At 44.0% G+C, this 12,284-nt stretch overlaps 1 protein-coding gene across 12 annotated transcripts in view; it reads right to left on the minus strand.

Annotated features, from left to right (window-relative positions):
• The window catches only part of NFASC (neurofascin), a 184,088-nt gene that overhangs the window by 68,974 nt on the left and 102,830 nt on the right, over positions 1-12,284 (minus strand). For all 12 annotated transcript variants that reach the window (XM_084611012.1, XM_084611011.1, XM_084611010.1 and 9 more), the window contains 11 exons: positions 10,723-10,834; positions 9,577-9,761; positions 8,537-8,668; positions 6,619-6,762; positions 5,794-5,905; positions 5,525-5,691; positions 4,483-4,630; positions 3,466-3,590; positions 2,165-2,209; positions 1,123-1,224; positions 784-981 (listed from right to left, as the gene is read on the minus strand). In XM_084611012.1, the coding sequence (XP_084467138.1) occupies positions 784-981; positions 1,123-1,224; positions 2,165-2,209; positions 3,466-3,590; positions 4,483-4,630; positions 5,525-5,691; positions 5,794-5,905; positions 6,619-6,762; positions 8,537-8,668; positions 9,577-9,761; positions 10,723-10,834 (1,470 nt within the window). The remainder of the gene's footprint in view (positions 1-783; positions 982-1,122; positions 1,225-2,164; positions 2,210-3,465; positions 3,591-4,482; positions 4,631-5,524; positions 5,692-5,793; positions 5,906-6,618; positions 6,763-8,536; positions 8,669-9,576; positions 9,762-10,722; positions 10,835-12,284) is intronic.

Genomic DNA, 12,284 nt, shown 5'->3' on the forward strand with positions numbered 1-12,284 from the left:
ACATCCCTCAACAGATGTCAATTGAAAATGAGTAGGCCCTAAGCAGCCAAAAACCCAGAGATTTAGGTTCATAAGCACCTTGTGCTAAACACACAGAGGGCATTCAAAAATGAGCTATACTGCATTGCATTGCACTGCACACCCAGCCTGTTCTGGGATCTTTGCCAAAACTTGAATAGTGGAGGGAGTTAGCAGTTCTGGGAGCATGCCTCCCTGCTCTGAGCTCAGCTGGCTAGCCTATGATGCAGAGTCCACACTACTTATTTAAGTGTGCTCATCTACAGGGGCTGGGGGGAGCCACTGCCAGCTGCAGTGTAAACAGGCCTAGTGTCAAACTTTCAAAGAAGCTTCCTGCAGGAGGAGGGGATGAAGGATTTTCCTCCTTTCTGCAGTTGCAGCATCATGGAAAGATTGATTTGTTTTGAGGAATACCCCCCTCTAAGCAGCTTACACTGGAAAAATTACCCACCTTAGCTCTTTCAACTTGAATTTTGCTACTGTGCACAGGGCTTAACCAAATACATCATTCATCCCAACCCATTAGTACATGGATTAAGTTCTGCTCTCAGTCATATTATTCTGGCTTTACAGTACTGTAGCCAAGAGCAGTATCTAGCCCTGTGAGTTCAACACCCATGGAAAATGGGCTTGTAAAAGAAACTCACCTAATGTCTGATTTCTGACATGACAGATGAAAGCCATTCAGAGAGCAAAGCAGTACATGGCTGATTGGCAGCAAAACCACAACAGTGAGTTAAATGGAACTTGACTCCAAGTACTTACTTGCCCCAATAGTATGGTATCGTTCAGAAGGAAGGCTGGGCAGGCTGCTCCCAACTTCATTCACAGCGATCACTCGGAACTGGTAGTTGACATAGGGTGAGAGGCGCAGAACAGCTGAGTTAACGCTCCCTGGATAACGGGAATGGTTATGCCACGACCCAGGCTGGAACTTGTCCTCTTCAAACTGAACCACATAATCTAGACAGGAGAGAGATGGTAGGTCAGGTTAATGACAGGGTTTCTCCCAACTCCCAGAGAAAGAGAGACTTTTGTTAACAAAAACAATAGCTTGACAAATACAGCCTGGTCTGGTGTTAGAGGGGAGGGGTGAGCACCAACCTGTGATTGGGCTGTTATTGTCATCACCAGGTATCCATGTCAAGCGCACACTCCTTTCCGCCAGGTCTGTCAGCTCCAGGTCACGAGGCCGCTCAGGTCGTTCTAGTGGCAAAGTAACAACCAAAGTTTGGCTCCTTTGGCAATCCCACTGAAAGTCAATGAGAACTGAACACCTAATGCCTTGGGTGCCTTTGAGAGTTCTGCCTAACTCTCAAAGGCAGCAGTGAGAAAGTCATTGGCAGCAGCTGCATGTGACAGGAGTTGTTTCCATTCAGTTCTTAGCAGAGAAGTGTGTTTTCTTAATCTGAAAAAATATAGTGCCCTTCAGCAGGGCTCTTTGTGGGAGTGCAGTTGGCCTTTCCAGGATATATTGATGGGGCTGGCAATGCCCAAGAATGTAGTGTATGAAGATTAAAAAAACCCTCTACATTCAAATGTAGAAAGAGGTGTGCATACATAGAACAAAGGCATCAAACCTAAGGAAAAACATGGTGGGTTTTATACTGTATGGATAGTGGACTGACAAAAAGACAAGGAAAACAAACCACATTTGTTCTTGTAGAGCAAGGTCATAAGACTCTACACTCTTGGGTCACCTTCCTTTTAGAGGGAGAGCCATTAATTAAGAGAAGCCATGCAAGTAACTAACTATTTTCACCCCCATTTTACTGATAGGGAGAGTGAGGCAGTGACTTGGCCAATGTCCCAGAAGATCAGTGGCAGAACCAGGTTTCCTAACTCCCCATTCAGGGACTTACTACAGGCAAGGTGGCGGTGGCAGAGTGGGTGAGTGATACTATTCTTGTGCTATACCATACTGCACCTTGACATCCAGACAACCATTACAAAAATACCACAGCAACTTTCTGCTCATGGTTAGTTGTGACAACCCTTAGAAATAACATGCCGTAGCAGGCTTTGGAGCATCTTTTCAACCCCTCCAGCCCTACATTTCCCATTAGAGTTATTGCAAAGGCCAAACAAAACAAAGCATATACAAATAAAAGGGTTTCGATAAACCAAACTGATTAGTGGTGATTACCTTTGGGTAAGGCTGTCATACGATTAGTTGGAGCAGACACGACAGCTGCAAGGTAAGACATTGGCTGTTAACGGAGTTAGTTTACTGATTAAACTTGGCTCATCAAAGGGGCATGTAGTAAAAACAAGTTAGAGGCGGATTCCATTTCCCCCAGTGTGGGATCCAGTGAGCATCAGTACTTGTAGCCCGCCCCCTAGAGACTCAGAGGGGCTCCCATAACCTCTAATCCATTTTGTGCTGGCTGCACATGGGAGAAACAAACGAGTTAATTAGCTTAAGCACAATTATTTGTTAAAAAAATGGAAAAATCAAATTTAGCTGAGTGATTAGGGATGCAGGATCCTTATGGCATGCTGAGTGAGCCAGCAATACATTCAACATTGATTTAAACAGGCACAGGCTCTTCAAGAGGTTTCTGGTAGTTGAGAACTAAGGGTAGATGAGCCTCAACATGGAGTTCAAAGTTTGAGAGTAGGTCTAGCGGCCACAAACCCAATCCCAGTCTATAAAACCCATTTCCCCTGTACTTTAAATCCATTCCTCCCCCTGCCAAAAAGGGAGATTCATTACCACTTCCACCTGGAGCAAAGCCTGTAGGACTAGGGCATGTTTCCTCTCTCTCCCACTATAGCTTAGCATCTAAATAAGGGGCCTGATTTTCAAAGGTCATGAGCAGCTTGAATTCCTGTTGACTTCAATTGGAATTGCAGATGTCTAACTCCACTGAAGAGCAGACCTCTTATTTGGATGCCTAACCTTACGCACCCATGTTTGAGAATTTTTGGCTCCATATAGGAATTGATTTCTTTCCCCCTCAGCTCCTTTCAACTCAGTCTCTCTGTACTTGATTTCCACGTGGCTTATTTCTCCTTATGTATTCTGTCTTTTCCTCTCTTCCCCTTTATTTTCAGTATCTGCTGAATTGGAAGGTTCAATTGCAACATTAGAGCAGGTTTGAAATGAGGCTGCATGTATTCACTAAGTCCCATTAAGACACTGGTGGAGAAACTAACCATTTTTACTACACTACTTTGCTTAAGAAGCTCACAGCAAACCTACGTAAAACCACTGATAGCTATGGCAATAAGGGCTTGACCTACAAAAGTATTAGATTACATTAAATGTTAAACATTTTTTAAATTTCACTGTGTCTGATCATGCATTACCCAAGTTTGGCTGTGAGAACTTGACATGAATAATCAGTCTGTACTAACAAACCAATGCCTTTAGTTCTATTACTTTGCTTTCTATGAGGCTCCAATCTCTGGGTTAGTAGTAAATTCAAGTGGAAGAATGGTTACCTAGCACGGTGAGGAATGCTTTGGCGGAGTCTTTGTCCAGTTCAGTACTGGCTACACATGTATAATCTCCTTGATCTTTTTCAGCCACACCATAGATTATCAAACCGTCATCTTCCTTCTTCATCCTTGAAAGGATACAATTGATAACAAAAACACACGGTGTTAGGATTTTGTCCTAACCTATGTGAAAAGTCCCATTGGATTCCATAGGACTATTTGCATGAGTAAGTCTAGCTGGGTTTGACTCATGTTTTACATTCATCAGGACAGGGATGTACTTTTCATTCTGTTTGTTGTTTTTTGTATATTTTGTCCAGGGCAAATGCATAATCTATCCATCCAGGTATTCAGACTGAACTTATTCCCATGGCATCAGAGTCTCTACAGTGCTGTATAGCTATACATTACTAAGCAGATGCAATAATCCTAGCAGGCCAGGAGATGGAATCAGATTCTTCTATGGGAACAAATTTCTGACCAGGGAACAGTTTGAGTCCCATGATCAAAAGCTCATTTCCTTTTCTCCAGATGGGAGACAGAGATTGGGAAAGGGGAACTGCAATTGTACTGGCACAGTAGATCAAAGCAGACAAGTATTAATTCTGAAATAGTTTGTAGTTATTAAACCAAGATACTTTATTGAGATTCTTAAAAAACAAACACTGATTTCCATCTTTTTGATATTTTTATATAAATGAAACCTGAGATCAAAAAGTCTCGCGTAACTATCAAATCAATTCCAAATTGCTAGTCACTTTCTATTTGAAGGAGCTAACACCACAGAAATGTAGCACCACTCAGTGTCGAATCATAGGGACACTGGGGATTCTATGCATACTCTCCCCCTCCGGGTTGAATGTGAGAAATGCTGTCTGGGCTGTGAAACCAGACCAATTGTTTACACGCACTGGCTCTTGAAATGAGCTTCCTATAAAGACAGAGCGAAGAGTAATACTATTTTGGGAGACAGAAGGAGCGTGTAACTACAGATATACAGTCATATGCCAGTGCACAGACCTGTTTCCAATGTACAGAGGTGTATCATCTTTCAGCCAGGCGACTGTGAGTTTCAGCGTAGAGTCATGTTTTATACGGCAGTCTAATCGAACCATGGAGCCCCTCTTTACAATCAGATCTTCTGGCCCTCTCACGATCCTAGTTGGGTCTGCAAAGAATCACAAGATGTCACTTGTAGGCATATAACAGTAGGGTCTATAGCTCGGTACCCAGACCAAAGGGGAGATGGAGTGTGACTTGTAAAAGTCAGGCATATGTGGACGTGTGCCAAATGCCACAAGCCATCCAGCTGGCCACACTCTCCATTACTTACAAGTACCTGCTTATAAGCTGGGTAATTTAGTATCACTCTACCTATCTTACACTCAGCAACGCACCTTCCCTTTAATACAAACGGACATGATCTAAAACAGGATTTTTGAGTCAAAGGGCATTTCACTAGGAAAGCGAAGCCACAACAGAAACTGTTTGCTTTACTCAAACGTTTCATTGCTGCTTGAACTGTGACCTTGCTCGACTCATGTGCATCTTTTGTGTGTTTCAATGTGCCTGGTATTTATCTCATGCTCTAGGCAGCTCATCATGTTTAAAAAGCAAAATAAAGTCCTCAGACAGTCATTCAGATCTTCAAGTATCCAACCACATAATTCTGATATTAAACTACAAAAACAAAGCTAAACTACGCCATACTCCAGCTCTTAAGATCTGCCTCTTTGCCTATAGGCTATGAAAGTGTGTAACAAAAAATTGGTAAAGGAAAAATAAATCCTTTACGCTGTGATTTTCAATGGAGCCCAAGAGAGTTAGGCACCAGCCACCACTGAATTCTTTTAGGCTTAATTGAAAATCAGTCTTGCATATAATGGAAACTAAATGTGTTGGGATCCCAGTTTTGTGGGTATGTTTGTGCTTGATGCACAGCACGAGAATTAACCAGCTAACTACCCAACTTGTGGGTGTAAACTGATGCCCATGGAAAATTGTGGATGCTTGTGAGAAGGTGGGCCTGTACGTGCAACACTTTGACAGCACTGTCTCTTACCTTTGATCTCCAAACGAACCTGGTTCTCTGCTTTACCCAGAATGTTGGTGGCGACGCAGGTGTAGATTCCCTGGTCCTCCTTCCGAGCCATGTTTATTTCCAAGCTCCCATTTTCATGCCTCTGGTAGTTCTCTCCATCCAGGGCGCTTCCCTGACCATTCTTAAACCTCATAACAATACAAGAAACTATTGTAAGAGGAAGCAGCAGGAGGAAGTGGCTCATTCCAAAGCCCATTGCAATCAGCAGTTCTGAGTGTTGGAATCCTTACCAGCGCAAAGTGGGGATCGGGGAGCCAAAGAATGGGCAGTCAAGGAGGGTCCTGTTATACTGAATCACTTTGATCAGCTGGTTCCGTGGGGCAAGAATCCGGGGAGGCACATCTTAAACAACAAAGAGCATCCCACCCATTGTTTCATGTTCTCTGTGTATATAAAATCTCCCCACTGTATTTTCCACTACATGCATCCGATGAAGTGAGCTGTAGCTCATGAAAGCTTATGCTCAGATAAATTTGTTAGTCTCTAAGGTGCCACAAGTACTCCTTTTCTTTTTGCAGATACACACTAACACGGCTGCTACTCTGAAACCTGTCAAATGAGCATTTTGTGTCTTTAAAATCCCATGTGCTGTAACCACACCATATCCCCATCTCTCCTCTCTAGTCACAGGACTCTCTCTTTTTCTTGCACCTCAAGTTCAAGTTCCTTCTTCAAGGCTTTGCAAAGCTCCCACATTTCCTCCTATCCCCTCCCTTCACTTTTACCCTTCCACTGCTCTCTCTGTCTCTTACTACCTTCTATTTATGGCCTTCCTGCCAACACCAGCCCTGATGCTTGGCGGTCCTGCCACCAGCATCCTTAACAATCTTAACCCACTACAGTTGCTATCTATCATGACTTAAATTAGCCAGAGATTTTGGGAATGTTGTTCTATGGGAGATGGTGATTTCACCCATGAATTCAGAGATTACTGTTTTCTTATGAACACCTCTAGGCTGGGAAGTTAAAGAACTCCTGTGTTCACTGTAAAGACCTTCCCAATCCACCTCCGTAACACAGATATCAGCAGACCATCTGTAGCATTAGATAGTTACCCAGAACACTGACGAAGGCATTAGCCAGAAGGTAGCCATGTTCGTTGGAAGCATTACATTGGTACACGGCACTGCTGCCAATCTGGGTATCCCGAAATACAATGGTGTCTCCGGCCACTTCCCGACTTGGGTTGGGAGGAGCAGCTTCAGAACAAACAGAAGGAGGAAGAGAGAGCTCTTCAGTTTGCTATTAAACTTTACTTGGGTGAAAGGCTCCAAATCCCATTAACCACCCCCCGAGACATCCAACCCCCTGACCCCGCTTACAATTGGTTATCCTACTGAACATACCCAACAGAGCAAGCTGAGGATGGAGTAAAGCTTTTCAGAGTGCCAGCATGGGAGTCTGTGAAGTCCTCAGGTCATATGCAGACCAAGATCATTAGGGGCTATGCCCGGTGTCTGGCATGGCCTGCGGCCAATAGTGCTCATGTTCAGACACTGGCCCCTAGGGCACAGTGTGACTCTTTAACCCCAGCACAAAGCAGGGTGGTAATGCCTGGGAAATGCTGAGTTCATTATTTTGAGGAGGATTTATAGAGTCAATTTCAGTCTCAACCTGCTCCTCTCTGCCATCCACTCTATAGTGAGTGATTAGTGAGCAGGGGGAATGTAAATTATTATTTAAGGTAATCATATGGGCCATAGTTTAGGGTCTTTTATGTGGCCTAGACCTTATTTATATGACAGATGAGACGGTTACTCACCTTGTGCAGTAACTGAAGTTCTTCAAGATGCTTGTCCCTCTGGGTGCTCCACTATCCTCCCTCCTCCTCTCTACTTCAGAGGTTCACGCTGATTCTCTGGGGTAGAGAAGGAACTTGGGGACGGTTGGCTGCGCACCGCTATGTAACCACTCAGAGCAGCGTGAGACAGCTATGGCGCACACGCGGCCCAGTTGAGCACTGCTACTACAAATCTCCGATTACAAGAGCAGGGCGCCAAGACACCTTAAGTGGAGTACCCACAGGGACACTTCTTGAAGAATTATCAGTTCGCTTTTAAAAGACAGATGACCTTTCTCTCTAGTTTATCTGAAGTGACCAAAAGAGTTTAGCAGGATTAGTTTCAGGTCATTTTCGGTTTCTTTTTAGAAGGATCTTGTTGAAATGTGATTGCTCCATAATTCATAACCATGCATCTAAAGCCAATGAGCATTACAGAAGGATTCTGATGCAGAAGCAATGTTACATTAAGTTAGGCATTGATAATATTCTTCAATGATTCCATGACAAATTACTTTTAGTGAGGGAAATCGATAAAAATCCATTGTTTTAGGAACTAATCCTAAAATAGCAAGCGCTAGACATTACATAACACACACAGATATCCAGTCATTTAGTCGCCTGAACTCTGTCACACCTATACACACTTAACTTTAAATTAAGACTCCTCTGTTCAACACAAATATTGGATTTTTCCTTGTTATTCTTGGTTTGTCCAGTCCAATGTTAATTTCATTCTAATCCTCATTGTAGTTTTCATCTCCTCATTAATGGAGGGGAGTGTATCTTGATGGGACTGAAGGATAACAAGAGAGCTACCGGCATGATGGACACCTGCCTGCACTCTTCTTGGCTCTCACCATTGCTACTAGTCATTTTTAAGTGCACCAAAAACTTTTTTTGTTTTGTTTTGTTTTAAAGTGACCTTTGGTGTCACAGTTGTAACACTATCATAACTAGATCTTCCACTCATGGAAAGGATGATGAAAGACACCATGAGGAAGGCACGTGCGCTTGAAACATCTCAAATAACTACGATCTTGAAAACACCCTTAGCATGACTCATGCTTATTATTTTTCCACCCTGAAAAGAGGAGCAATTTATATGAAATTCCTCATGTTTTGGTGCATGCTTCTATAATGAATATAATTCAGTCCCTGCTAGGGAGCCCCAAAGCCATCAGTTTGCTTACATTCTATGGGCTCTCCATTCACCAACCACTGGATTGTAGGCTTCGGGTTCCCGTTGGCTCGACACACGAGTCTACCATCTTCACCAGGGGCCAAAATAAGGTTTTGTGGTTCGTCCAACCAGTAAGGGGCCGCTTTAAAGACAGGAATGTGTATACAGACAAGTTATACATGCATTGTGGTTACCTCCGCTGAATTCCTCTCCATTATTTAGTTGTTGAAGCTGACACCACAGAAAGAGTTCCCCACCACATGCCACATGTAGGAAATGGGCCCTTCCCCAATGCGGAAGTGATGTCGCTGTAAGTCAAGTCCTCTATTTTAGCCACTAGAAAACAGATGTGCATTGGCTATGCTGAGTATTGAAGAGTAAAATCTCTACAGTCGACCTTTGCCTAATGTTCCTAGCCAATCCCAACCCTGGAGTGGCAGCCTCCCGACCTTAGGCCTAGAGGCCTACATTTGTCTGCCAGAACAAGGATGTCAGACTTCCCTGAGCCCCTAGACTGTTTGCGGGCTCTGCCCTGCCTGACAGCCTGAGCCTATAAACACTTGGTTGCTCTGCCCTGCCTGAGGCCAGAGCCCTGGACTACCGGCCACTTGGCCCAGCCTAGAGGGCCAGGGCCTCAGAGGCTGCTAATCTCCCAACAATCTTGGCCTAGGGAGAGACCCGAGCATGAGGGGGCATGGCCTCCCTCTGAGATGGATGGGGCGGGATGACCATGCACTCCTACGTGAGCTAAAAAAACAGCAAAAGAATTTTTTTCTACTGCATGATGTAAATTAATGTAGCTCTATTTAAAAAAAATATCCACTGAGCTATGCTGATTTTCACCAGCTGAGGACCTGGATCAGGAGATCAGTCTGGTTGAGATGCAAAGGTGTGTGGGTATAGGCAAACATCCATCTCAGTTCCGCAAAGCACAGATTATCCCATTAGCATAGGTCTGAACAAACAAGAACAGCCCCCTCTCACCCTCCCCATGGCTCTGGAATTCTAACGGCTCAAGTAATTTGAATGGTAGGATAAAAAATGACGTACCCTTCACTCTCACTGAAATAGTGTGGCGGATGCTGCCCATTTTGTTGGACGCTAAGCAGAAGTATTCCCCAGAGTCTTCCTCAGAGACGTTGGTGATGCGAAGGGCCTTGTTAAAATTTTCCAACTTGGTTTTGTCCGTTGGGAGCTCTCCTCCTTTCTTGTACCACATGATATCTGGTGCTGGTCTAAGGAGGGGAGGACAGATTAGGGGTCATATCTGAGAGGAGGCTCGTCAAGACATGTACTGTACAGGAAACAAACAGATTTGGGGTCAGGAAGGAATTTTCCTCCAGGGCAGATTCGAAGAGGCCCTGGAGGTTTTTCGCCTTCCTCTGTAGCATGAGGCATGGGTCACGGGTCACTTGCTGGAGGATTCTCTGCTCCTTGAAGTCTTTAAACCATGATTTGAGGACTTCAATAGCTCAGACATAGGTGAGAGGTTTTTCGCAGGAGTGGGTAGGTGGGTGAGATTCTGTGGCCCGCGTTGTGCAGGAGGTCAGACTAGATGATCATAATGGTCCCTTTTGACCTTAATATCTATGAATCTATGAGATTCCTCCAAATTCAGAACCACTTAAACCAGTCCCCTTAGATTTCATCCGCCCAATGGTTTCCACAGATGACTCACTCTCCTGCCCTCCTGACTTACACCAGGATCTTGATCAAGGATCCTGACCTTCACTAACACCACTAGGAGTGAATTTCTGGCTCATGGATACTACTCAATCTCTTCTGCATAGTTTTAGCTGGTGCACACTCCTGTAGCCAGACCTGGCCAGTTGGGCATTCACAAGGACTACAGTGGGGCCTGTTTCCCTATATTTGGTAGGACACTGTTTCATGTGTCACTACATCCCCAAAGTGGACAAATAAAAGGAAACTGATCCAACACAGAGAAAACAGAAACATAGTGTCACCCGCTTCCACTTTTGTGATGCATCTTTCCACCTCTTGCCCATAGGACATTTGCAGTTACCGGTCCTTCCATTGGGGAGCAAGACACCGTGGACTGGATTCTACTTTCACTGAAGTGAATAGCAAAAGTGGAGCATCAGGGACTGTACAGTTTGCTTACTACCCAGAGCAGAACAGATAAGGAGATGCCAGAAACCATTCCCCCTCCCTCCTGGGGCAAGTGGTACGTACACTCCTGAAGCAATGCACTCGAGTAAGAGGTCCACCCCTCTCAGCACTATCTGGTTGCTTGAGGTCCCGTAGGGATACATGAAGCTGGGGGTCGTTTCCATAACCCCTCGGGCTGAAATCAGCAGAAAAAAAAAAAACAGACCACTTTTAAAATCTCCTCCTCCATGCCGTTTCTACCAGCAATACACAGAGCTGCCTGAGTGGAGAGAAGCGATATAGCAACAGGGGAAGAAAGTATCTGCAGCATCATGAGTGCACACGGTACTTTACTAAGTTAGCTGGTTTTCACGACCATCTTGCAGGACTGTAGTAGGTCATCAGACCATCATCCCAATAAAGCTGGTTCTACTTGGATTCATGTGGATGCACCAATGTTCCACATCAAACTGAACGAACCCATAATAGAACCACATAACTTCCCTTCCGTCAGTGTTCTGGGACCAGTTGCTACACGAGGGTTTGCCAACACACTGAGCGCAGAAGGAATTATGTCCAATTAATAAAGTGCTCCAACTCAAAGCATCTAGAGGGAAATCTGATGATGAATTTTAAGCAATGTTGGTTATGAAATACAATCCGTGCCAAACCAAATTAAGGCCAGATTTGGCATTCAGGCCTTGATCCGGCAAAGCACTTAAGAAAATGTGCAACTTTAGCATCACTGCATACACACATGCTTAAGTGCACTGCTGGATGATCCCCTCAGTTATCCCAGTGCAAGACCCTACCGTGGTCTATTGGCCGGATAAGTGTAAATTAGGGCAGAATTTGGCCCTTAATTTCTCTCTTTGATATGGTTAACAAAGAAAAAAGTTGTTAAAGGAAATTCTGTGGACAGAGTGTACAAAATCTCATCTGTAGTTGGGCATCTGACATGGTTCCATATACCATTTCCATAAGGAAACCAGAGACACGAGACTGACATGGAATCACTATATGAACAGGTATAAAACTGGCTAAAACAAAAGTGCAGCTCAGAAACAAGATTAACAATTTAGGGTTAGTTTAGGAAGAGATACTGAGTTGTATTCTACTAGCGTGTGTTCTGGATCTGATACTTCAGTATAAGCCAACTCCTTTCATCCTTATCCAGTCAAGACCCCTGTTGGCTGCTCAGTGGGAATTTTGTCTGCATAAGGACTGTAGGATTTGATCCAGGCCTCAATAGGATTTTGATGCAGTAGACGAGTACGCTACTTAATTTTGTAGATTAATTGGAGCTGAAGCGGTAGAGCTCACAAACAATTTGGTGGACGGAATTAAAACACAGTAGAATCTTGGAAGGAGAAGTTGGCTGAAATCAAATGAGATTTTAAAATAACAAAAGACAAAGTGCTTCATGTAGGACACAGTAATCCAACACACAAATGGAGGCTTTTACTATACTGGCCAGGCAGTAGTACCACACAAGAGGATGTGGGTATGAGCATGAAAATAAGTTGGAGTGACAGTGTTGTCGAGGCCTGTAATAAGGGTGAGGTGATTATTCTGCTCTATTTGGTAACTTTTAGGCCTAAAATGGGTATCGTTCTTTAAAAAACAAAATGAAATTGGAGAGCACA

Source organism: Lepidochelys olivacea (assembly GCF_965140295.1).
Source record: "Lepidochelys olivacea isolate rLepOli2 genome assembly, chromosome: 21".
Classification (NCBI taxonomy): Eukaryota; Metazoa; Chordata; order Testudines; family Cheloniidae; genus Lepidochelys; species Lepidochelys olivacea.